A 23813-nucleotide genomic window follows, 5' to 3' on the forward strand; every position below is an offset into this window, starting at 1 on the left:
GGCACCTTGTCTTAATAAAGGAACATATGATGATTGTAATAACCTCTCAACTTTGATCGACATCGTTCAAGCAACTATTTTTATTGTTGTCTTCCGTATGCTTCGATTGCTTGCTAAGATACCATTATTTGGAATTATATTGAAATCGTTGATACGAGTCTTAGTTCTACTCATTCCATTTCTTTTGTTGGGGTATTTATTCTACTTTGAGTTTGCAATTGTTGGAATGGCCATCTTTCGTGGAGTGAATCTCAATGACACTAAAGCAGCTGCAGAATGTGGTTCGTATGAAAATTTGAAATATCATCCATACAACTTTGAAGATTTTGGTTCTACACTCGTTTTACTTTGGAACTTAATGATAGTCAACAATTGGCATGTCATAGTTGATGCATACGTTAGGAGGACATCAATATACTCCAGAATCTACTTTGTGATTTGGTGGGTGCTTAGCGAAACTGTTATTAATGGTATTCTTCTTGGCTATTTAATAGAAATATTGTCCATAACTACCATTCGTTTAAAAGATGTGTTCAAAGATTTTAACAATAAATCAAAAAGGGAAAAATTAGCTTTAGTTTGCTTGTTTATTTTTGTCCCTCAAGATTTACGAGAAATGTTTCGAGGTGAAGCAGACTATGAAGATCTTGATGCATTTCATTCATGGAATATTTTTGACGCAACATTCAAAGAGAAACAGGGGGAAAGCTGAAATTAATAGATAGCAAAAAATTGCTGCATTAGTGTTGTTAGTAGTTTTTATGTTGTTATCTAGATAATATTAAAAATTGTGTGATGTGTTAAGTCTTAATTATAATTTTGTGTGAATTTACAAAACTGTCTATGACAGAAGGAACTGTTTTATTTTCTGATATAATTTTTTTGTTGCTTGATTTTGTGTTTAATTTTTTAGTTAAATTTTTTTCACTAGCTGATTGTTTTCATAATAATTAAAGTAAAAAGTAGATCTAAGTACTTAGTAGAGAGCTAAATCATTCCAATTCTTTACAATGATTAGGTACATGCCATCTTGCTGCTTTTTTACAAGCTCATTTGGGCTTGTTATTTGAAAAGTGTTTAACAGTGCAAGATTGAAGGTACACATCTAAAGGGACTACCCTGTGTCTTGTGTCATTATAATAACATAGTATCATTAGTGTGTGGGGTTCATTACAAGGTGCATCACCTCATTCACCAAAATTGCTTACTATGTCATGCTTTGTTACATGTAAGTAGCTGATTTGCTGATTATAGCAGGAAACTAGTATTGTGAGTGCATTACCTGAATATCTGTAATAAGTCATGCACACAGCAGCTGCTACTACATGAAAATAGCCAAATTTTTGCTGATTATGATCAGGCTATTATCAATCATGTTATTCCCCTGTTGATGAATACCCTAATTTTATTGTCTGTTGTGGTTGATTTGACTTCAGTTTGCTGTATATGCTAACCCTCTTGGTTGATATCAAGTAAGTACTAAGTAAGTAGTAAATCTTTTTGATTAATACTGATTTTCTGATCATTCATATTATTATTCATAACTTCCTAAAATTTATGAAAACTGTAAACATAAAGAGTTTTTTGTTTTTCGAAGCTGATATTTACTCTTTGTATGGCTGCTGTGGCAGTAGCTGTTTAATAGATGAAAAATTGAAAGTACAGGGGATTAACCTGTGTTTTGTATGATTATAATAACACTGTGGTGTGATTTGTATTCTATTGTGAGGTTCATAACCTCACTCACCTGAAAAATGACAAGGTCATTGCATGTAAATGTTGATTATGATTAGGCTATTCAACTATTATCAATCAGGTTACTGCATTCCTGGTTTCCTGCAACTGATGAATACAATTAGAAGTAGTCTATATAACACTGGTTTAAATTTGCATCTACTTTAGTTTGCTGCATGCAGTATAATTACAAGTAGCCCGGGTTTCTTTGTCTCTTGGTCGATTTCAATTGCTCTATATCCAAGTAAGTACTTATTGCTGTAGTAATGCATTATCTATTTCTTATTTTACTGTAATAGAAATTTTACTTTAAAAATTTGTCATAATTGTTAGAATTTAGAATAATAAACATACATGTACATGCATTATGTGTTTCCTACATATAATGAAGGTTGGATGCAGAAGATCTTAATTCTATTTCATAATTGCAACATCATTCCATGCATGGACCTTGCCTAGCATGCTAGATATTTACATTTTTAATTTGCTGCTTATTATTTATTAGCTATAAATTAACAACCATTTTTTATAACATTACTATCAATAGATTAGTTTTAAGAGCCACAATGTCTGACAAAGAAGGCCTACTATCTCAAAATGATGATGTGGCTAAGTATGCTCTGCTGGATGCGTTTCATCATGAGCCTTCTGCTCCTAACTTAATCAATAAAAAAAGGTTGTGTTTACGAGCTACACGTCATTCCATCTTCTTTAAAATTCTTTTTATTGGAGCTGCATGCCTTCTTTTATTCTTTGTTCCGCTCTTGGAGCAGAAACCCTCATTCACCAATTCAACAAACTACCTCACACGCAAAGAGGAGTCAAAGGCAACCAAGAGTGCATTCCTCTGGTCCAGTACTGCACTAGAATCAGTTTTTTTATTGGTGTTGCTTTTAGATATTGTTCTAAAAGGAATAGCACTATTTCCTTCATACGAAAAACCAAAAAAAAAATTAGTACCCAAAAATGAAAAACCTAACATAGTGAAACAGTACATTTATCATCATCCATTTTTTGCACCTTATCGATTGATATTTTATGCCTATACCGTTTGTTGGGTTTTATCCTTCATATGTATAATTGGCACAATTAGTACTCAAGACACAAATTGGTTTATAACAACAAGACAGCTTGTCCGTCCACTGTTCTTAACAGTTCAAGTGACAATGTTAAAAAAAGCTTTAAAAGCTATTTTTAAAGTTTCTTTACGTCAATTGTTTGTGCTTGCCTCATATGCATTGCTATTTATAGTAATTTTTGTATTCATGATGATTGGATTCGGTATATTCCCACGACATTATCCTGCTCTTTTGCTTCAGAAACACAACACTGTTAATGAGGAAGGAAATGAATACTTTAATTCTTCAGCTGAAGCTTATTGGAACTTAATTGTTTACCTTTCGACTGCAAATAATCCAGATATTGCAACACCTGCTTATAAACACCATCGTTTGTTTTACTTATACTTTTGTGCTTTTTATTTTATTGGAAAAGTTCTCATTCTAAATGTTATTGCAGCCTTCTATGCAATAAATTTCAACTCTTTTATTGACGAGTCTATGGAAAGAACTTGGAAACACCAAAAAAGTAGTCTACATTGGGCATTTGATAACATGAAACCCAATAAGCAAAAATGGATCAGCACAGATAAAGTTAAAAAAATTGTGAGAGACTTAAACATAAATGATGAATGCTGGGATGGTTTAAATTTTAAATCAATTGTAAGCTACAAAGATTTTGAAAATTTGATAATTGGATTCTTTTACAAAAAACCTCCAGGACAGGGATCTACTGAGCAAACTAAGTACAAGGTAGTGGGCATAAATAAATTTCGAAAGGGTCTCTCATTTTTAACAAATGTATTGGGTTTTTTGGTTGCAGTTTTTCAGTTTTTTGCACTGACGGTATTAGTCATCAAAGATTATAATGATACTTTAACAGGGCCTAATTCTATAATGGTGAAGACAATGATGGGATTTTCTATTGTGCTTGGTATCGAAATTATAACCAGAATAATTCTTCTTATAATGAAGTGTGCAATAAGGCATGGTGACACATTTTGCTGCAAGCAGAATTCTAACAATCAGAATGAAAAAAATCTTTGTAAAAAATTTTTTAATTGGTTTTTCTGTGGACATAGCCTAAGATTAAGTGGAAGAAAAAAATTTATCAAATTTCCACTCCTGATATTTGATTGGCTGCTACTAGTTGCTGTTTTTAGTTTGGGGCTAGTGCACTTTCCTTGTCTTGTTAAAGAAAAGTGTTTAAATTTGACAAATGTACTTACTCTTACTCAAATAACTATTTGCTGTATTGCCATAAGAATGCTGCGAATGCTTGCTAAAATTCCAATATTCTCCTTTGTTTTTAATAACCTGATTCGCATCTTATATCTTTTCATTCCATTTCTATTGTTGGGGTATTTATTTTATTATGAGTTTGCAATCGTTGGAATGGCCATCTTTCGTGGAGTAAACCTCAATGACACTGAAGCAGCTGCAGAATGCGGTTCGTATCAAAATTTGGAATATTATCCATACAACTTTAAAGATTTTGGTTCTACACTTGTTTTACTTTGGAATTTGATGATAGTCAACAATTGGCATGTCATGGTTGATGCGTATGTCAAACAGACATCAATATACTCCAGAATATACTTTGTGATATGGTGGCTTGTGTGCGAAACAATAATCAATGGTGTCATTATTGGTTTATTAATAGAAATCTTAACAAATGCTAAAGGTGGACTAGAAAATGTCATTAAAAAGTCCATTAACAAAATTAGAGAGCAGAAATTTTGGAAAGACAAGCTTTCCTTGATTTTGGGATTTTATGTATTTTCTGGGGAAAAGAGTAGGGTTTTATTAGAAGCTCATAGCTATTCCTTTGGTGACATAATAAAAATAGTTTTTTGCAAAATAATGCCCAAATGCAACAAACCTGCAAAACCACTCAAACTCAAACGGAGATCTAAGACTATGCCATGCCAACAAGAACTAGATCTGCCTAGCTCTAGCCCACGATACAGTCTCCAAGTAGTGGATATGACACCTAAGTCTGATCAAGAATTCCAAAGGAAAGACGACACCGAACAAGGCAACACTGAACAAGTTGAGATCGACACATACGAATTATTATATCATTATGAAAGTGATGACGAATATGAAGGTAGTCAGAGTACACAAGAAAGTGAGGATGAAGAGCTACCAGACAACTTTCAAGACTTATCATGGAACATATTTGATACTTTGGAGTACATAAAAAATCAACGAACCACAGAAAACAAAGCTAAAAAATGCAAACAAATAAAATAGTTGCATTGCTGCTATGCTTAATGTGTGGTGTGTGTGTTTTTTATTAATAACTTTGCTGCTCTACTTTTTTATTACTCTACTTGTGTGTTTGTGTGTCCTTATAATTATCAATTTTGCTGCTCTATTTTTTATTAAATGCTACTACCTTTTCCAATATTAATGCCCTTCAAAATTTTTGTGTAATAACATTTTTAGTGAAGTAATAAATAGATTGATTAATACAAATAAATATAATTTTTAATAATTAATGAAAGTTACTTGCTATCTCTGTTTATACTTGACACCTGGAAGGGAGCACAAAATTTCAAACAACAAATTAGCAGCTGTGATTGCAGTACCACCACTAACATCATACAATGGATTCACCTAAGCAACATCATTAATTAGAATAATTTATTAAATAATAATTACCTCAACAACATCAGCTGAGACTATGTTTAAACCTCTTGTACCTCTAATTACCTCAAGAGCTTGTGCTGTTGTCAAACCTGCTATCTCTGGAGTACCTAAAATAATAATAATAATAATAGTAATTTATTCAATTAAAATATGATGCTTGATGATTACATTGCATAGTGCTACATTAAGAGGTTTCTTAATAAAGGGTTTCACTTTGTGTATGCATTCATGTGTTACATTATTAGTAAATAGATATACATCATTCTCCTATTAACAATATAGCTGCTACGATTGTGAGTATACCTGTTCCTGGGCAGTAGCTTGGATCAATTGCATCAATATCAAATGTTAAGTAAACCGGTTGAGTTGATCCTAATTCCCTTCTGATATCAGCCATCAATGGAACCAGGGACTTATACCATAAGTCATGCGCTGGAAACATGTGAAAACCCTAACATAATAATAACAATAAAAAGTGATTATTATCATCTTCTATACATAATAGAGAAAGTACATACACTTATACAATACATGTACATGTATAGTTTATTATCTATACTTGTTCTAGTGGCCAGTCATAATCATCAGGGCCATAGCCTCCTCCTCTTAGCCCAATTTGAAATGCTTTCTTAGGATCAATAAGTCCTTCCTCAACTGCTCGTCTGAAAGAAGTCCCGTGACATATCTTCTCGCCAAACATGGTATCGCTGACGTCAGCATGTGCGTCAACATGTATCATGGCCAAAGGTTGACCTTTGACCTCTCTCAATGCTCTTAGTACACCCAGTGAGAGGGTGTGGTCTCCTCCGATACCCAGCGGTGTACAACCAGCTCTCAATACTCTCTTATACAGCTCACATATATTATCAACGGTTTTATGAAGATTATAAGGATTAACAGGGACATCCCCTATGTCCCCTACCTGTAGTGACTCAAACGGTGCTGCCCCTGTGATACGACTGTATGGTCCTATTATACTGGACTCGTTCCTCACTGCTCTTGGACCGTGGCGAGTACCGGACCGGAGTGACGTACCATTGTCCATTGGTATACCTATGAAGCAAGCATCCAAACCATTTGGATCATGACGGGTCAATGGTAGCCTCATGAATGTTGCTATATCTCCAAACTCAGGTACAGTACTTTCTGGTAGGGGAATGTTCCTCTTGATCTTCTCCTCTCCCCTAGGCTGTCCCTCTGATAATGAGCGGGTAGGAATAAACCTGGAGCTATTGCAACTAATGAATGACAGACTGGAGTGAAGTACTGCTCTTAGAGGAAACGGTTGAGAAGAAAGAGAACCAAATAAAAGAGATCTCTGCATCTTTTCTTGGCTGCCAGCCTGCCACACTTCCACCACACCTTAATAACGAGCCACGCCCTTTAAGCCACACCTTTTAAGAACCACACCCAAATGTGTAGACTGTTCTATCAAGTATCAATTTCGAGATCAATTTTAATGAAAACCTTTTAGCATGATGGTTTATGGTGTAGTACAGTCCTTATGGATGCTCTCACTCCTCATTGGATGTAGTGGGTATAATCCATTAACAGAAGCAGCTGAGAAACACAACTCAATTAAGAAACTGGACGAATGTTTTTGTCAAGTTAGCCTCTCCTCTCCTCCTTATTCTTATTTTTTTATTTATTAATTTTTTAAATAGTTATCAGGTCCAGTTGATGTTTGTTGTTGTGATGTAGAAACTGTTGATAAATTAAATACTGATAAGATATATCCGTTAGTATCAGAACTGATAAAGCAGCCATACTTTAAATATTTTAAGGTAGACTCCCAATAATAAAATGGATAATTTTATGATGTATTTATAGATAAATTTTAAAAGAAAATGTCCATTTTGGTCAGACGATGGTAGCTGTGTTTTAAAGAACTGTCATGTTGAACAATGCTCTGAAGTAAGTCCTAAAGTCACCAATCAATCAAGGCCTCTTTCTCTCTTATTATTATTATTATTATTATTATTATTATTATTATTATTATTATTATTATTATTATTATTATTATTATTATCATCATTAGGAGGATGTTCCAGTATTTTTAAAAGGAGAAGGGCCCTCTGATCAGGTAGTGTGCAGTCTTAAATCAGAGGAGGAAACTAAATTAAGCAGCATTGTTGGCAAATTTAGGTAAGAGAACAACATGTCATATATTTACAGCTACTTAGCAAGAGTAGATAAAGGGGATCTACTCTTGATGTTTGCCAATAGAGTACTCTTATTTCTATTCTCATTACTATACTGCACAAAATTGCTTTTGTGGTATGATTCTTAGGTTTTCTATTGCTATTAATTTACACTATTATCTATGCTATTATCAAGCCCAATCTTTAATTTACTATCACCTAAACCAGCAGTACATGATAAACCATTATGTCCTACGTTAGTACATTGGTTCTTATATTGAATTTTATTTAGTTCAGAGCAAGTCCAAGAGTTTGCAGAATGGGCTGTACATGACGACGAGCAAGAAAACTTTTGTCTTATGGAAGGTAAGAATTAATTTTAAAAAGCAACTTAAAATATCACACACTCTCTCTTTTAATTTATCTGTTCATAACAAGATGATAGTTCAGAGAATGCTAGTTATGTTGATTTGATTATCAATCCAGAGCGTTATACTGGATATTCTGGATACTCGGCTCACAGGATCTGGTCCGCTATACATAACGAAAACTGCTTTAGGTGAAAGAGAAAGTTTTAATTAAAGCACAAATTGCTTATTTTATAATTTAATTTTATTATTTTTAGGCCAAAGTCTTCATCTCGTCCTGGCCTTCCATTAGCAGCCACACTAATGCAAGGTAGTCTTGTTTATTTTATTTAATTTTGTTTATCTTTTTTGTTGTTTTTTTACAGAACTGTGTTTGGAGGAGAGGGCATTCTTTAGGCTAATCTCTGGACTGCACTCCAGCATCAATATACATGTAGCAGCTGAATATATACAATCAGGTATAATTAATGATAATTAATCTAATTTTAATATACCATCTCTCCAGGTGCTCTAACTGACGCTCCCAGGTTCGGTCCCAATTTGAATGAATTTGTGAGAAGATTTGATTCATCAAACACTAATGGCCAAGGTAAGCAACATGCGGGAGGATTTTGGCATAGTGCTTGGCATCAGTGGATTATTAAAATTGGACTGTGCACTATAGTACAACCATGTACTATAGTACAGGACAGGGAATTTCGTCAAAAATTGCTAAGAAAGAATTTCCATTTTTGTAATTTTTTGATAAATATACATGTATTCATGTTGTGTATAGAAAGTTGCTGATCAAATTTGGATTTTTTACAAATCTTAAAGTTTTTTAAAAATCGGGCCAAAGTCCCTGTACTATATAGTACAGAGTGTCAGTGTTTGATGTTTTATGACATTCATGTAATCTTTTGGTGGTTAGGTCCAGTTTGGTTAAAGAATATATACTTTGCCTATCTTGTGGTTCTAAAAGCAGTCACTAAGGCTGAGAGAGTGTGGTCTAATTACGTGTTTTACACTGGGAACGAAAAGGAGGAGGAGACTATTAATAAAACGATACAAAAATTGATATCGTCAGCAAAGTAATTTATAATTAAAATTATCAATTATTATAATGTATATTAATTTTAGTGGGTGTGGTCACAGTCTATTTGACGAGAAGCAATTATTTAACAAAGACACAGCTAGCGAACTGAAAGTAAAAATAATGATCTTTTAAATTTAAAAAATAATATTTGACATATTAGGAGGAGTTTCGTGCTCATTTCTTGAACATATCACGTATAATGGATTGTGTTGGCTGCAGCAAGTGCAGACTCTGGGGCACACTGCAGGTCCAAGGGATAGGGACTGCTCTAAAGATACTGTTCAGTGCCAAATCTCATTTTCATCTAAAGAGACAAGAAATAGTTGCACTCTTTAATGTACTGGGAAGGTAATAATAATAATAATAATAAATAATAATAATAATGATAAAATGGAGAATTCTCTCCTAGCCATTTTTCATGAAATATCCTGTGTCCTAATACAAAGTTTTTGGTCAATTTTGAAGTAGCTAAAATCTTTAGTAGCAGCTTTACTCAATATGCATTAGAAAATGGGAAAAAATGAGCTCAAACTCTTTTTTATTAGATTGTCGAGCAGCATAAAAGCACTCCAGGGATTCAAATCAATGCAACAAGTCGACAGACCAGACCCACCACCTCCTGTCTCAGCTCCACCCAACACTCACAGAACAAAAAAAGAACTTTAAAAATCAATTCACATCAACAGATCAGATGTATCATGCATATTCAATTATTAGCATTAGTATTATTTAATTATTATTAAATCAATTTATAACAAATCAACTGTACATGCGAGAGTTCTTGGATTTGGTAAATTGTTAGGATACTTCAGTATTTCCTCTGAGCATAATTTACAATAATATCCTAATAATGATGACAATAATCTCATGACACTTATTCACATAATCAATACTTTGATTGGTTGTGCAGCTGCTGTTAACTGAAGCCCGAGTGATCGGAGGGCAACAAATGGAGTAAGAGAAGTTGAGAATAATCTCTGCAGGCCATCAATGGCAGCCATTATTGGCATATTGAGCCTCTGAGACTCTCTTTCATATGACAAGAGACTAGTTATGTTACCTACAATAAATCAGTGTGTGTACATTAGTATGTCATGTACATATGAATACATACCCCAGTCTCCTCCAGCTGTACTGGTTTTCAATAGCTCCTCGTGTAAATAAATGACGTCACCCAATCCAATGTTAACACCAAGCCCTGCTAATGGGTGGACTCTATGAGCTGCATCACTGAGAGAGAGAGAGAGAGAGAGAGAGAGAGAGAGAGAGAGAGAGAGAGAGAGATGAGACTCCATTGTTGTAAAGCTAGTTCATTACGTACCCAATGAGAGCTATCCTTTGCTTTACATAATGAGGAGAGTGTGAAAATCCTAACGGGAACATTCCCCTACTCTCTCCCTCAATGTCTTTAATGGTTGGAGGTAACTGTCTCACACTAACTGAACCTTATGATAATCAAAAATGAGGACGTTGTTAATAATAATAATAAACTATTTCCATAATATCATACCAGGAGATACAATTGATATGGCATTTCTTAGTACCTCATTAGCTGATGACACCAGCTGATCCTGGGGAAACTCAGCAAACTATAAATTAATAAATGTAATATTGTCATGTTAATGCAACTGTGTGCATACTAGTGCTGTGTTTACTGATGCTACAAAATCTTCTGGTGACATTTTCATGAGCTGCTCAGCATGAGAAGGAACAGTGGACCAAACTAATGAGCACTTATCATCAGTTAACTAGAGGAAAGAAACCACAATGGACACTCAAACTATATAATAATCTTTTACTGACTGGTAGCAATGCTATAGGACCATCTGGTAAGAATCTCTGCCAAGCAACAGTGTTCTCAGACATACCCTAATAATAAATGTGTACATATATCCCTAATACATATGTACATTGTGTATATACCCTATTCCTCAATGTATTGTACATGTGCATACCTCTTCAATGTCAAGTGTAGCTACAACTGCCGATTGATCATAATTCCAATTAACAGGATCTTGAAATCCACCCAGCTTACGGACACGAGACTTTACACCATCAGCACCAACCTACGAGAAACAAAAAAAAGAAGAGACATAATTTACCAATAATTTACTAATAATTTCATTGATATACAGGTTCCATCAGAGAGAGGGAGAGATAACCATGGATTATTAATAGAATCCTATGAATAAATAAATATAAAAATATTAATATTAATTCTAATCACTAGACATACTTTCATTTGGGTATGGTCAATAGACTTGAGCGTCACGCCTCTCTTTATTTCAATATTACTTTCCTCGTTCACTTTATTAGAGAGTGCTTGAAGTATTACATCATTCTCAACAATATAGCCCAAAGCGTCATGCGACAAACCCTCCTCATGTGACTGACCAGTGTACTGCTCTGATGATATGCTGTATAATGAATCACTTAAATCATCAACACTGAAACCAATGGAGGATGGACTACAGGCATCCCAGACCTATACATGTACATGTAGTACGATTATTATACATGTACACGTAAAATGACATCTCACGTGAATCTTTTTGAAAGGCTTTGCCCTAATGGACGTTATAAGTGGCCACACTCCATAACCTTATCAGTAAATAATAATAACAAAAATAATTATAAATTTGTAGTTTGTACTTTTAAAAAAATGAACCGAACCCAGTGACAATGCACAAACCCGATTACTGTAGTGTTGATTGGGCGAGGTAGTGGGAGGAGCCTCAGTGCTGGACTCTAATAGGAGGACTCTTGCATTAGACATTGCTGGAGTTTGACCTGTTAAGAATCGACAATTCACTCTCCCCTACTATCTCTCTCTTACCTACACAGACAGCAAGTGCCTGACCAACCATTCCTCCTCCTACTATCACTAGATCATACAGAGGCTCATTGCTGTAGCTCCTCATGGTAGAAGACAAAAGAGAGAAAGAATGAGGCTGCTTTTGCAGGAGCTTCATCAAAGACGCCATCTTGTTATTGAGGTTAGTTTATTAACCATTGGGCACACCTATTCATAAACCGACCACGTGAGCACAACAAAATGGCGGCCGAGGATACTCTTTCCACTAAAATTCAAAATATTTTGTTCTCTCCTAATACCCAGCTGCAAACTCCATACACTACTAATGATGTAATGCGTTTCCTCGGCTCGGGCTACATGCGTCGTGACGTTAATCGGGTACTCTACATGCTTGAGAAGGAGAAATTCATAGAGAGAGTAAAAGAGTCTCCGCCTACTTGGATATCCTTTGTTACTTACGCCCCTGATCAAAGGAGTGGATCAACTCCTAAAAAAGATGCATATAATAGTGCTGCGGTTCCAGTGGGCGTGTCTGGGGGTGGGGCTTCTCCTGCTCACCAATCCGAAATACTCGAAGTGCTAATACACAGTAGTAACCCTCGTACAGCAACTGAAGTAGCAAGTGAGATTGGATTAAGAGGAGCATCTGCTATCAATCCCGACCTCCTGTTAATGGAAAAGGAGGGGATTTTACGTAAAGTTTTTCAGTCTAAGGGTCCAATATTATGGGAACTGGCGTCAAGGCCGGAAAGGGCAGGCCCAAGTCCAAACCCCAAGATAATGTCACATGGTTATAACACAAGATCAAAGAGACAATCAAATAGCTTTAAATCGCCACCACAACCACCTCAGCAATCGCCTGTTAATGTAACAAGAAAACCAGTTCCTCCCTCCAATTTCTCTCCATCTTTTAAACAACCACCTGTACTCTCTCCCCCCTCCTCCTTTGCCTCTTCTAAACCTTATACCGCTAACCATTTACCCCCTCCTCCTCCTCCTCAAGAGCATGTCAATGCCCCATCATCATCATCAGGTTTCAAAAGTTTCTCTTCTGACACTCGAACTGATGAATCACGCTCTCTCATTTTGCAATACCTCTCAACCTGTTCTGAGGAGAAGAAGGCAGCTTCCATAGCATATGACTTAGGTAATTTAAAAAAGACTACTTTTACTGATTACTTTTACCTTTTATATAATACCTCCCCTTCTATTTGTCCATTTCTTTCTCTCCTTCATTAGGTATGTCACGTCATGATGTTAATGCCATTCTCTATGCTTTGGAGAGTGAGGGATTGGTACGTTGTTTTAAAGGAATAGGTCCTCCAGTTTGGATCATGAAGCAGACTAACCCCCCACCAGTGGGCAGGGGGGCAATGAGACCTATAATGGATAATACAAGGCATGGTCCAGGGCCTCAAGTATGTGTATGTGTGTCTATTTGTATGTTTTTGTATTTGTAATATGTATTGCTTAAACACTTTATTTTTTACAGTCTTTAGGTCGTAATGTGTCTATGTCGTCATCAGCTGCAGCTCCTCATCCTAACTCGTTCTCTTTCGCTCAATCTCAAAATAACGTTGAAATCATTTCACCTTCTCTCGCTCCCTCACCTCTCCCTCCTCCTCCTCTCCCTCCTTCTCTCCCTCCTCCTTCTCTCCCTCCCCCTTCTCTCCCTCCTCATTCTCTCCCTCCTCCTTCTCTCCCTCCTCCTTCTCTCCCTCCTCCTCCTCATATTCCTGATCCCTCTTCCTCTGCTCCTCCTCCTCCTCCTTGTCCCTTAGAGCCATACTCGTGCTCTCCTGCAGCTGCTGCTCTTGTCAAAAAACTGACTCGCAATCCGATATCAATCCTGTCAGAATTCTGTCAAATAGAAAAGCTTGCTTTCTCTCTCTCTGTAGTCAGGGAGCATGGTCCAGATCACTCTAGGACATTTACCATTGCTGCTTCTTGTCCTCCATTTTATGCCGAAGCTGACGCAACGACCAAGAAAGAAGGAAGAAGAATGGCAGCAGAACTGGCCTTGCAAAGAATCCGTGCTTGCATTGTCGTGGGCAAAAAAGAAAGCACTGGTCCTACTTGGTTTTTAGATACTACTCCGTCTGCCGAGGGAGAGGAGGAAGAGGAAAGAGCTGGCAAAGACACTGAACTAACTTTTCACGATCACATTGACAGTGTAGCTCATTCACTACACACAAGGTTGGAATTAGCTCTTGGCTTGCCCCAGCCAGGTCGTAAGGTCATGGCTTGCTTTATTATGGAGGACTCCGAGACTGGACAGCTCGAGGTCGTTTCGTTTGGTACTGGAACGAGAACAGCCTCGGGCGACCTATTGGATCTTAAAGGCGAGGTTGTGTTTGATTCTCATGCTGAGATTATTGCTCGACGCGGTCTTAAAATGTTCCTTTACCAAGAGCTCCAGGTCTATTACGATGGAGGGGACGATGTTGAGACGATTTTCGAAGCAAATGAAGACGGCAAGGAGCTGACTTTGAGAGTAAAGAAAAGCATAAAATTTCACTTGTACATATCTACTGCACCTTGTGGTGATGGGGCCCAGTTCTCAAGACTGGACAATGATAACCGATTGCCTCCTCCCCCTGGCTCACCCCATGTCCCCACTAATAACGGTAAATCCCAAGGTGTCCTCAGAACCAAGATGGAGGGAGGAGAAGGGACCATACCGATTGGGCCAGAGACCCAACCACAGACGTGGGATGGTATCATTCAAGGAGGCAGGCTTAGAACAATGTCATGCAGTGATAAGATTGGCAGCTGGAACGTACTAGGACTTCAAGGAAGTCTCCTTAGTCTTTTTGTGGAGCCTGTCTATCTCTTCTCTTTATCTCTCGGCAGTTTACATCACCACGGTCACCTCTCTCGTGCTGTCTGCTGTCGTTTCCATGAGCTCGGCCCGTACCTACGGCCTCCTTATAAGGTCAACCATCCTCTCCTTGGAAGAGTGAAAGGTGGGGACGATATGCCGAGACATACAGAGAAGACGAGTAATTTATCAATGAATTGGGTAATAAACGACGATAAACCAGAGCTGAATGACGGGACTACAGGACGTCCCATCTCCTCCTCTTCTTCCCCGCCTGTGTCCCCTGGTACCTCTCAATTATCAAAGAGCAATCTCTTTAACGAGTTCCTCTCTCTCTCCTCTGTCAGTGGCCATACTGACCATCTCCGTGTCCAGAGCTATGCTGAAGCTAAGAGTCTTGCTGTTGCTTATCAGGAGGCTAAAGGATTGCTTCACAAGTATTGCATGGAGAAAGGGTATGGGCTCTGGATGAAGAAACCTCCAGAAATTGACCAGTTCAGTCATAAAGAAGAATCGATGGATGTATAGAGAAATTGAAACTAATGATTTATTAATTTAATCACTTTCTGTAAAAATTAATTATGAAATGGGATGTGGGTGTGGCTCGTTATTTTGCACCATTTGCTTACATACACATGGCGAGCAAGCGAGTGCTTACATTTGTAACTGGCAATCCTAGAAAACTAGAAGAGGTGAGTGTCTTCTTTATAATTTAATATATTCAGTTTCTTCAGGTGGTGGCTATATTAGGTGAAAATACTCCATGGAAGCTGATATCTAATGATGTTGATTGTAAAAAGATCTAATTATTTTTTCTTTATTTTAATTTTTTTATTTAAATAGTGCCAGAGCTGCAAGGTGAGCCTGATGATATAGCACGTGACAAATGTCAAATGGCAGTGGAAAAGGTTAATATTTAATATATCAGGGTATAATTGGGTGAATACTTGACAATAGATAAAATCTCCAGTAATTGTTGAAGACACTTGCCTCTGCTACAATGCATTGAAAGGATTACCAGGACCTTACATGTGAGCGAGAAGAGGGAGGGAGAATGAACTCTACATTTACAAGATAAAACGTATATATTTATTTGTTTATGCAGAAAATGGTTTTTACAGAAACTAGGACACAAAGGTGTTTATGATATTCATTGTAGCATTCCAATATTTTTTGCTGTAGGCTTGAATCAGTTGCTGTGTGGATATGAGGACAAGACTGCATATGCTTTATGCACTATTGCATATTGTGAAGGACCTGGTAAAGATGTGAAACTATTTAGAGGGAAAACTGATGTTAGTTATAGCTCTGTTTCTTATATGCATTAACTTTCAATATTTTCTCTCTTTTCACATCTTTCCTTGTAGGGTACTATTGTAGAAGCCAGAGGTCCTCATAAGTTTGGTTGGGATCCTATATTCCAACCAGCTGGTTTTTCAGAGACATATGCCGAGATGGAGACAAGTTTGAAGAACTCTATATCTCACAGACGGAAAGCACTCAATGGTCTTAAAGACTTTCTTGATACAACGACAATGAAAGATGGAGAGAACGCTAGCAATGGTAGCGATGGAACTGATCTTCAGCAGCCAGAAAAGAGACCACGTTTAAACGAATAAAAAATAACTCCACTGTGCATTGGAATATTTGGTTAAAAAATCTTTCTAGAGAAAATAATAAAAATAATCATTATTTTTAGAGAAATTAATATATAAGGCGTGGGTGTTATTAATTAATGATGTCATGATACATGTGTACTTGTCATGTGATTGCTCAAGAGGCGAGGTTTTCCTCCATTTCTTCTTAGTTTTTGTGCTCGTCTAAATCCCTCTTTGCTTGTGTAGAATATGTTTGAGAAGACGCTCAGTGATCTCGTGCGTGGCATCAGGTCTCACAGAGGCTCTGAGGTACGTGCACGGAGAGATGATTCTTCGAGAGTTTACTGATATTAATAATGATTATTAATAGTAATTGGTACACCTTAAACACTCATTAGTGTCATAGCAAGCTGTTTATATGTTTTTTAAAAAACTCTTTTTTCCCTCCTTTAGTCACAATTCATATCGTCATGTATGGCAGAGATCAAGAGAGAATTAAAGCAAGGAAACATCACCGTAAAAGCAAACGCCATATCTAAACTGACCTATGTAAGAGAAAGAAAAGAGAGAGAGAGAAAGGGAGGGGGCGGAGAAGGTCAATTATTATTTTTTTTACTGTAGCTTCAAATGTTGGGCTATGATATTACGTGGGCGGCTTTTAACATCATTGAAGTGATGAGTTCATCAAAATTCACATACAAGGTAAAACGAAGAGCACATGTACATGTACATACTCAACGTGTCACATTTATCTCATTCACATCAATTTAGTGACATTCACATTCACTAATAGTACAATTGCACAAGTATACATACATTTAATGGTCTACTCTACTACATAGTAGATAATGAGGGGTAGGACTAGTTGTATTTGTAGCTGTTATAGTACTAGCTGTTGTTTTTTCATCATTGATTGTAGATGTTATCAAAAATGTACATTATTATTTATCGTTTTTTGTTTTCTTCCCCCCCCCCCAGCGTATTGGGTATCTGGCAGCAACTCAGTGTTTCTATGATGACCTTGACCTGGTCATGCTCACCACTAACATGATTAAGAAAGTAAGGACGAAAGAGAGGAGAGAAAATGAAAGAGAATGAGGTGGAATACTACATTATACATGACATGTACATACATTTATCTTGCAAAGTGGTTTAGTATATACTTAATTCTAATTTCTTTCTCTTCTTTTTCTTTGAAGGATTTGTCTAGTCCTAATCAATACGAAGCTGGTTTGGCACTAACTGGTCTATCGTGTTTTGTTACTCCTGACATAGCGAGAGATCTGGCCAACGATGTCCTCACGCTGGTAAGTTGTTGAGTCTATCGATTTATTTCCACTCTCTTTCTCTTCACTCAGACCTCCTCCAGTAGACCATACATTAAGAAAAAAGCTGTGGTCGTTTTATACAAAATATTCTTAAAAGTACGTCGGCCATTTTACTTTCCTACAATTAGCCATACTTCTTTACCATCCCATAGTTCCCAGACGCACTCCGACCAGCGTTCCCACGTCTCAAGAATTGTCTAGAGGATCCTGATCCTGGCGTCCAGTGTGCTGCAGTTAGTGTGATATGTGAACTGGCTCAGAAGAATCCTAAGAATTACCTATCGCTTGCTCCGACACTTTTCAAGCTCATGAATAATTCATCTAATAACTGGATGTTGATTAAGATTATTAAACTGGTGAGGAATGCAATTAATGAAATTAATGGTATCAATAGCACAGTTTTAACACTTTAAAAGATTATTACATTTTTCTTACGTACAATTGTACATACAAGTACATTATCCTCCTTCTCTAGTTTGGTTCTTTGTGTCCGTTGGAGCCGAGATTAGGAAAGAAGCTAGCAGAGCCACTAACTAGTCTAATTCATAGCACATCAGCAATGTCACTCCTTTATGAGTGTGTGGCTACTGTTGTTGCTGGTATGCCTACAAACACTTCAATGATGCAGGTAATGTACATACCTATACATAGTAATATGGTTTAATGTCCTTATTCTTCTCTCCTTCCCCCCCCCCTCTCTCTCTCTCTCTCTGTCTCTCTCTTCTCTTTTAGTTGTGTGTGTCCAAGCTACGTCTATTTATGGAAGATGCTGATCAAAATTGTGAGATTATTGTTATTATTATTATCATTACTAAATATCTCCCCCTCTCTCAATACAGTGAAGTATCTTGGTCTATTAGCAATGTCGTCCATCATAGTTCAGCAACCAAAGGCAGTAGCTCAAGTCAAGTGAGCCATTATATCACATACACACATATAGTCATTATTGCCCCTCTAGGGATATCATTATGGACTGTATGGAGGATAGAGATGAGTCAATACGTATCAGAGCCCTTGAGCTCATAGTTGGGATGGCAAACAAGAAGAACATCAATGAGTTGGTTCGGAGTCTTCTCGGATACATTGATACCACAGAGAGCACTTGTAAGCCAGTCTCTTACTCGTTTCTATAACTCGTCAAACCTGTTTCTAGTTTTTAGAGACATAGTGATAGAGAAGATCATTACAATGTGTTCGTATAAGGGCTACTCTCACATCACTAATTTTGAATGGTAAGTAATTAAATATTATTATTAAATAATTGATTTAATTTTTATTTAATTATTAGGTATATTACTATATTAGTTGAGATGACGAGGTTTGAGGGCACGAGGCATGGGAAGTTGATAGCGTCTCAAATGTTGGACGTTACGATTCGAGTTAAAGATGTCCGGCCTTTTTGTGTTAGGCAAATGGTAAGCAAGAGATAAGAGTATAGTAATTATTGAAACATGGTATGTACAAGTGTAGTAGTTTATAATGAGACATATCATCTCAGTGAGTAGCATATTATGCATAATTTTGATCACTGCATGTACAATGTACATGTATATATAAGTTGCTCCAAAATCAGGCAAAAATCCCTGTACTATAGTACAGGGTCTTTAGCAAAATTTTGGCAAAAATGAAAGGGAGAGAATTCTTCATTTTTATAATTTTTTCTGATGCATATACATGTTCTTGTGTTGTGTAGAAAGTTTGAGCTGATTCCGATCAAGTTTGGATTTTTAATGAATTTTTAAAGTTACTCCAAAATCGGCCTAAAGTCCCTGTACTATAACAGGGTCTTCAGCCAAATTTCACCAAAAATTAATAGGAGAGGATTCTTTATTTTTATAATTTTTTCTGATGCATATACATGTTCTTATGTTGTGTAGAAAGTTTAAGCTGATTCCGATCAAGTTTGGATTTTTTTAATGAATTTTTAAAGTTACTCCAAAATTGGCCCAAAGTCCCTGTACTATAGTACAGGGTCTTCAGCCAAATTTCATCAAAAATTAAAAGGAGAGGATTCTTTATTTTTATAATTTTTTCTGATGCATATACATGTTCTTATGTTGTGTAGAAAGTTTAAGCTGATTCCGATCAAGTTTGGATTTTTTATGAATTTTAAAAGTTACTTTACTTTATTATCTCTCCTATCCTTCAGGCTACCATTGTTGAAAACACTCAGTTGTTTGTTAGTAGTAATAAGAACGGACCCTGTGAAGTACTCTATGCAGCTGCTTGGATTGTAGGAGAATTCTCAGAGTGAGCCATAATGTAAATTGTCCCTTCTAATAATTTTTTTTCTCCCTCCTTCTCTCCAGACATTTATCCAATCCCCAGCCAGTGATGGAGGCACTCATCAATCCTCGCATTACTGATCTCCCTGGACACATTCAAGCTGTTTTTGTTCAAAACATTGTCAAACTATACGCCAGCATACTAGTCAAAGCTGAAGCAGAGGTAATAAGTAGAACATAATAACTTTTGTATATGTGACTAACTAGTTGCTACTAACATACATGTATAATGTTAGTACAAGTATTCTTATGTATTGCTAGTGCATGTACACGTACATGTATCTGTTTTAAAGGAATAAAGTGCTACACTTTAATAACTAATATATGGATAATAGGGTAGTACTGAGGCTGTGGAAGAGGTGGGGGCAATGCTAGTTGAGAAGTTACCAGTTTTCATGCAAAGCAGTGATCTTGAAGTTCAAGAGAGGGTAAGGAGGACCACACATCATGTGACCATCATGTGATCTCATTACAGGCTTGTGGCATACTCCAACTGATGAAGTACATTGTCAAGCTACAGAGTAAAGGTAGTATAGCCTGGTTTTTAAAACTGGTTTGACGAGTTTATAGGTGCAGCCGTTGCCGATGAACTACAGAAACTGTTTGCCGGAGATTTGAACCCGGTGGCACCAAAAGCTCAAAAGAAAGTTCCAGTCCCTGAAGGGTAAGGAGAGGAAGAAGAGGCTCTTGATTTCTCTCTCTCTTCTCTCTAGCCTTGATTTAGACAAGTGGATAAATGATCCTCCCAGTGACAGTGAAGACGACATGGAAGATGAGACCACCACTAACTTCTTTGGAATTTTGTCTGCCGACTCTCACCGGACTCCGTTTTATCAGGACGATGATATCGGTACTCCAGAGACCTCCAGAAAGAAGAAGGACAAGGGGAAGGGAAAGAAGAAAGGGAAGAAGCACCGAGGGAAAGGAGAGGATGAGGAGGATGGTGGCTATCCAGAGGACGACGAAGAAGAAATGAAAAAAGTAATAGTAATAATAATAGTTATTAATTGACTATTTTTAATATCAATTAATAGGCCCGTGAGATCAGGCGTCAGAATATTGAGAACAATCCTCATTACTTGAAAGCCTCTCCAGCTGCTAAGAGAAAACAAGAGGCTCCAATAGAAGAGATAGAGAAACCAGCAGCTGCCAAAGAAGTACCAGGAATTAGTAAACTAGAACTGGGAGTGCCTTTGATTATTGGTGAGAGAAGTATACATGTATAAGATGGATTTATATTGTGTAATTCTCTTTTATAGAGGCTCCGTCAGTGAGGGATGCTTTAAAGTCAAAGAAAGGAAAGAAAGGTAAGAAGAGGAAAGGAAGACACGAAGAGGAAGAGGCTGTCTCTAGACCTGTTGTGGACACTACAGCCGAACTCCCTGAAGTAAGTATACTGAACTTAGTATACGTCAGTATACTATGTGTTTGCATACTGTATATTGTTGGTATATTTCAGTATATCATATAATATATTGTTAATTGCAGGGAGCTCTTGAGTCTGATCCTGATGATACAACTGATCAGTTAGCGGATGATCTTGCCAAAAAATTAAACGTTAATCTTGATGAGTGAGTACTAGCTCTAATCTTCTCAGTTTTATTTCATCCCTCTCTCTCCCCCCCTCTCTCTCTCTCTCCCCCTCCCTCTCTCTCTCCCCCCCTCTCTCTCTCTCCCCTCCCTCTTTCTCCTCCAGGCCTTTAAGAGATGATGAGGCCCTACCAGTCCGTACTCATCGTGTTGTATCACAAGACGCCCAACCCGTCGAAGAGAAAAAGAAGAAAGGTGATAAAAAGAAATCAAGCAAGAAAAGATCGTCAAAGAAATCCAAAAAAGATGTAAAAACGTACTTTTTGTGTAACGTGTGCCTTGACTCCATCAAATAGAAAGGAGAAGAAGAGGAGGAGGAGGTGGAGGAGGAAGGAGGAGAAAGTGGAGGAGGAGGCAAGTGCTGAAGTGAAAGGAAAGAAGAAGAAGAAATCAAAGAAGGAAAAGACTAAGAAAGAAGACGGTAATTTTGACCATTTCTCTCCTTTTCATTAATTATATATATCATTCTCAGAGGCCACACCTAATGTATTATTAGATTTTGAGGATGTCGAAGATGAAACTCCTTCAGTACCTGAACCGCAACCAAAAACTAAAGAAAAGAAGAAACCAGCACCAGTTGAGGAAACTAAAAAGGTAAGCTTATAATGTGGGTGTGACTATAGTTTATTGAACACACCCACCAACATAGGATGATATGGACAGTCTTGACTTTTGGCTCTCTTCTTCTGATGCTAAAGTAACAGAAGAAAAGGTGAATAGAGACTTGTATCGTGTGACTAAGCTGATCGACTGTCTTGCATTGCTGTAGGTTGAAACTGTGACTGAGCCAGCAGCTGAAGTAAAAGAGACTAAAGTCAAGAAAGAAAGGAAGTCAAAAGGAGAGAAGCGATCATCTAAAAGTGGGAAGAAATCTCGTAAATCCGACTCTGCAGGGACAGAGTCTATTCCTAGTGTAGGCGTGGCTAAGAGTGGGGTCAGTGCCACTAGTGAGTTGTTAGAATTAGGACTGGATGAGGTATCAACCAGCAGTACTGAAACAGGAACAACATTTAAACTATTAGCCGAGGATGAGAACCTCAAACTAGTAAGTACATGTACATATCTTCTTTATGTCTTTATTCTTCTCTTAGTCTTATGATATCAAAGCCAATCCAATGTACAACAATGGAATCACCGTTGCTATTGTGTTCAAGTAAGCAGCTCATTGCATATGATAATGATTACTCGATCTGTCACAGTAACAAGAGCTCCCTTCAGCTCACCTCGCTTGACTTCAACGTATTGGACTCGCTCAATGCTAAACTGGAAAGACCGGTTTGACTAGTTATTGCATATTATTTGTTTAATTTATTTGCTAAAAATAGAGTGGAGTCTCTGCTCAATCAAGCGTCCCTGTGCCGTTCCAGCTACCCCCTGGTAGGATTTATACTTATTTTTAATATTGAAATTGAATGGTCCTCCTTTTCTCTCTCTCTCTCTCTCTCTCTCTCCAGGCACTGCTAATGAGTGTCAGTTCATGTTTACTGTCCAAGAATTCTACATGACACAGAAACTGAGGGGAACTGTCACTTACATGATGAAAGTATTTATTTATTTATGATTATTTTTATTTTATGTTTTTTTAATTTTATGTTTATTCTCAGAGTGACAGTGGTACTGCTCAAGATAAAATTGATTTCAAGCTCACATTATCTCCATCATCTTTTATATGTCCAACTAAATTGCCTCAGTAAGCCGTAGCTTGAAAGCGATTCATTATTGTTCTTGTTGTTCCTTTAGGGACAGGTTTGCTGCTCTCTTGAGCTCTGGTAATCTCTCAGAGACAGTCTCAGTTAAAGTCGGTGATATTCTTTTTAATATAATTGTGTTACTAACATTTCTACCTCACTCTCTCTCTCTTCATTTCTCTTTCATAGTGCAATTTTACTAAGACTAGTACTTTCTTTGGCTCCCTCAGTGCCATAATGACTACACTTCACCTCAGTATTGTAGAGCAGTCCTCTGACAGTGCCTCGCTGTATGGCTGCTCTATTGCCGGCCATCACATCTGTATACTTGTTAAATCACAGGTAGATATAGACTCGCCATTTTACTACATCATTGTTGCTTTGTTATTATTATTATTATTATTATTATTATTATTATTATTACTATTATTATTATTAATATCTTGTAGGGTGATACTAAGATTGCTGTTAGTGCTAAAGGAAGTGACAGTCGTTTGGTTTCTAGTCTAATGGATGAACTGAAGAATGTGGTGTGAGGAGTGAGGGTGTACGGACGTGTATAGTAAAGCAGGTGGTTTTGTGTGTTTGTACTTATTATTATTATCTCTTTAGCTGAAAATTTAATTTATTGATAATGGCAATTTACTATTATTATTA

General features: G+C 37.0%; 7 protein-coding genes across 8 annotated transcripts; 5 read left to right on the forward strand and 2 right to left on the reverse strand.

Moving 5' to 3' along the window:
• The first annotated feature begins 2316 nt into the window (after positions 1-2316).
• LOC105316751 (two pore calcium channel protein 2-like) lies at positions 2317-5193 on the forward strand. The gene has a single exon (XM_011411905.2). It carries the CDS (start codon positions 2901-2903, stop codon positions 5046-5048), a length of 2148 nt encoding a protein of 715 aa, XP_011410207.2. The 5' UTR covers positions 2317-2900; the 3' UTR covers positions 5049-5193.
• Positions 5194-5233: 40 nt separating this feature from the next.
• On the reverse strand, positions 5234-6832 carry LOC100633875 (guanidinobutyrase-like). Its single transcript, XM_003382551.3, has 4 exons — positions 6007-6832; positions 5751-5898; positions 5460-5554; positions 5234-5414 (listed from the first exon to the last, which is right to left on the reverse strand). The coding sequence occupies exons 1-4, from the start codon at positions 6769-6771 to the stop codon at positions 5310-5312; spliced, it is 1113 nt and encodes a 370-aa protein (XP_003382599.1). The 5' UTR covers positions 6772-6832; the 3' UTR covers positions 5234-5309.
• A 27-nt stretch (positions 6833-6859) lies between these two features.
• Positions 6860-9799, forward strand: LOC100634002 (ERO1-like protein beta). Its single transcript, XM_019993340.1, has 13 exons — positions 6860-7054; positions 7112-7231; positions 7278-7361; positions 7486-7592; positions 7881-7954; positions 8027-8147; positions 8214-8266; positions 8322-8414; positions 8462-8545; positions 8867-9026; positions 9076-9142; positions 9192-9379; positions 9577-9799. Exons 1-13 carry the CDS (start codon positions 6923-6925, stop codon positions 9695-9697), a joined length of 1404 nt encoding a protein of 467 aa, XP_019848899.1. The 5' UTR covers positions 6860-6922; the 3' UTR covers positions 9698-9799.
• LOC100634129 (ubiquinone biosynthesis monooxygenase COQ6, mitochondrial-like) lies at positions 9705-12025 on the reverse strand. Its single transcript, XM_019993331.1, has 13 exons — positions 11868-12025; positions 11684-11821; positions 11574-11632; positions 11268-11516; positions 11145-11213; positions 10987-11097; positions 10835-10900; positions 10672-10779; positions 10542-10620; positions 10353-10476; positions 10146-10261; positions 9925-10091; positions 9705-9875 (listed from the first exon to the last, which is right to left on the reverse strand). Exons 1-13 carry the CDS (start codon positions 12013-12015, stop codon positions 9840-9842), a joined length of 1470 nt encoding a protein of 489 aa, XP_019848890.1. The 5' UTR covers positions 12016-12025; the 3' UTR covers positions 9705-9839.
• A 30-nt stretch (positions 12026-12055) lies between these two features.
• Positions 12056-15335, forward strand: LOC100634255 (double-stranded RNA-specific adenosine deaminase-like). The gene is made up of 3 exons (XM_019993318.1): positions 12056-12993; positions 13086-13264; positions 13339-15335. The coding sequence occupies exons 1-3, from the start codon at positions 12087-12089 to the stop codon at positions 15193-15195; spliced, it is 2943 nt and encodes a 980-aa protein (XP_019848877.1). The 5' UTR covers positions 12056-12086; the 3' UTR covers positions 15196-15335.
• LOC100632437 (inosine triphosphate pyrophosphatase-like) lies at positions 15265-16350 on the forward strand. 2 transcript variants are annotated; one of them, XM_003382458.3, is made up of 7 exons: positions 15265-15359; positions 15402-15459; positions 15511-15575; positions 15625-15698; positions 15773-15804; positions 15850-15962; positions 16035-16350. In XM_003382458.3, the coding sequence occupies exons 1-7, from the start codon at positions 15303-15305 to the stop codon at positions 16284-16286; spliced, it is 651 nt and encodes a 216-aa protein (XP_003382506.1). In that variant the 5' UTR covers positions 15265-15302; the 3' UTR covers positions 16287-16350. The 2 variants fall into 2 exon arrangements, with proteins under 2 accessions (XP_003382506.1, XP_019848904.1); XM_019993345.1 differs by having other exon boundaries at positions 15773-15962.
• Positions 16351-16440: 90 nt separating this feature from the next.
• Positions 16441-23803, forward strand: LOC100634378 (AP-3 complex subunit delta-1-like). Its single transcript, XM_020004086.1, has 36 exons — positions 16441-16574; positions 16719-16814; positions 16887-16967; positions 17244-17324; positions 17465-17572; positions 17624-17689; positions 17746-17949; positions 18069-18221; positions 18326-18374; positions 18433-18502; positions 18552-18697; positions 18747-18825; positions 18882-19008; positions 19743-19843; positions 19903-20041; positions 20214-20306; positions 20354-20405; positions 20449-20542; positions 20592-20859; positions 20913-21081; positions 21138-21265; positions 21367-21449; positions 21575-21716; positions 21765-21786; positions 21842-21889; positions 21941-22062; positions 22118-22180; positions 22238-22513; positions 22560-22621; positions 22668-22743; positions 22794-22845; positions 22923-23011; positions 23073-23158; positions 23209-23266; positions 23346-23498; positions 23606-23803. Exons 1-36 carry the CDS (start codon positions 16515-16517, stop codon positions 23690-23692), a joined length of 3783 nt encoding a protein of 1260 aa, XP_019859645.1. The 5' UTR covers positions 16441-16514; the 3' UTR covers positions 23693-23803.
• Positions 23804-23813: the final 10 nt, after the last annotated feature.

Source organism: Amphimedon queenslandica, unplaced genomic scaffold, assembly GCF_000090795.2.
Source record: "Amphimedon queenslandica unplaced genomic scaffold, v1.1 AMPQUscaffold_13521, whole genome shotgun sequence".
Classification (NCBI taxonomy): Eukaryota; Metazoa; Porifera; class Demospongiae; order Haplosclerida; family Niphatidae; genus Amphimedon; species Amphimedon queenslandica.

Bases quoted from the DNA above. Each gene is read 5' to 3' on its own strand.
- LOC100634129 (XM_019993331.1), bottom strand. From the start codon at position 12,015: ATGGCGTCTTTGATGAAGCTCCTGCAAAAGCAGCCTCATTCTTTCTCT. The intron at 10,621-10,671 runs GTATGCACACAG...ATTAATTTATAG, and splicing joins CATCAGTAAACACAGCACTA to TTTGCTGAGTTTCCCCAGGA. The intron at 10,262-10,352 runs GTACGTAATGAA...TCTCTCTCTCAG, and splicing joins CAAAGGATAGCTCTCATTGG to TGATGCAGCTCATAGAGTCC.
- LOC105316751 (XM_011411905.2), top strand. From the start codon at position 2,901: ATGTTAAAAAAAGCTTTAAAAGCTATTTTTAAAGTTTCTTTACGTCAA.
- LOC100634002 (XM_019993340.1), top strand. From the start codon at position 6,923: ATGATGGTTTATGGTGTAGTACAGTCCTTATGGATGCTCTCACTCCTC. The intron at 9,027-9,075 runs GTAATTTATAAT...TATTAATTTTAG, and splicing joins AAATTGATATCGTCAGCAAA to TGGGTGTGGTCACAGTCTAT. The intron at 9,380-9,576 runs GTAATAATAATA...CTTTTTTATTAG, and splicing joins CTCTTTAATGTACTGGGAAG to ATTGTCGAGCAGCATAAAAG.
- LOC100634378 (XM_020004086.1), top strand. From the start codon at position 16,515: ATGTTTGAGAAGACGCTCAGTGATCTCGTGCGTGGCATCAGGTCTCAC. The intron at 17,690-17,745 runs GTACGTCGGCCA...ACCATCCCATAG, and splicing joins TATACAAAATATTCTTAAAA to TTCCCAGACGCACTCCGACC. The intron at 20,307-20,353 runs GTAAGGAGGACC...ATCTCATTACAG, and splicing joins ATCTTGAAGTTCAAGAGAGG to GCTTGTGGCATACTCCAACT.
- LOC100634255 (XM_019993318.1), top strand. From the start codon at position 12,087: ATGGCGGCCGAGGATACTCTTTCCACTAAAATTCAAAATATTTTGTTC. The intron at 12,994-13,085 runs GTAATTTAAAAA...CTCCTTCATTAG, and splicing joins TTCCATAGCATATGACTTAG to GTATGTCACGTCATGATGTT. The intron at 13,265-13,338 runs GTATGTGTATGT...TATTTTTTACAG, and splicing joins GGCATGGTCCAGGGCCTCAA to TCTTTAGGTCGTAATGTGTC.
- LOC100632437 (XM_019993345.1), top strand. From the start codon at position 15,303: ATGGCGAGCAAGCGAGTGCTTACATTTGTAACTGGCAATCCTAGAAAA. The intron at 15,460-15,510 runs GTAAAAAGATCT...TTATTTAAATAG, and splicing joins GATATCTAATGATGTTGATT to TGCCAGAGCTGCAAGGTGAG. The intron at 15,963-16,034 runs GTTAGTTATAGC...CTTTCCTTGTAG, and splicing joins TATTTAGAGGGAAAACTGAT to GGTACTATTGTAGAAGCCAG.
- LOC100633875 (XM_003382551.3), bottom strand. From the start codon at position 6,771: ATGCAGAGATCTCTTTTATTTGGTTCTCTTTCTTCTCAACCGTTTCCT. The intron at 5,899-6,006 runs GTATAGATAATA...TTATTATGTTAG, and splicing joins ATGACTGGCCACTAGAACAA to GGTTTTCACATGTTTCCAGC. The intron at 5,415-5,459 runs GTAATTATTATT...GATGTTGCTTAG, and splicing joins TCTCAGCTGATGTTGTTGAG to GTGAATCCATTGTATGATGT.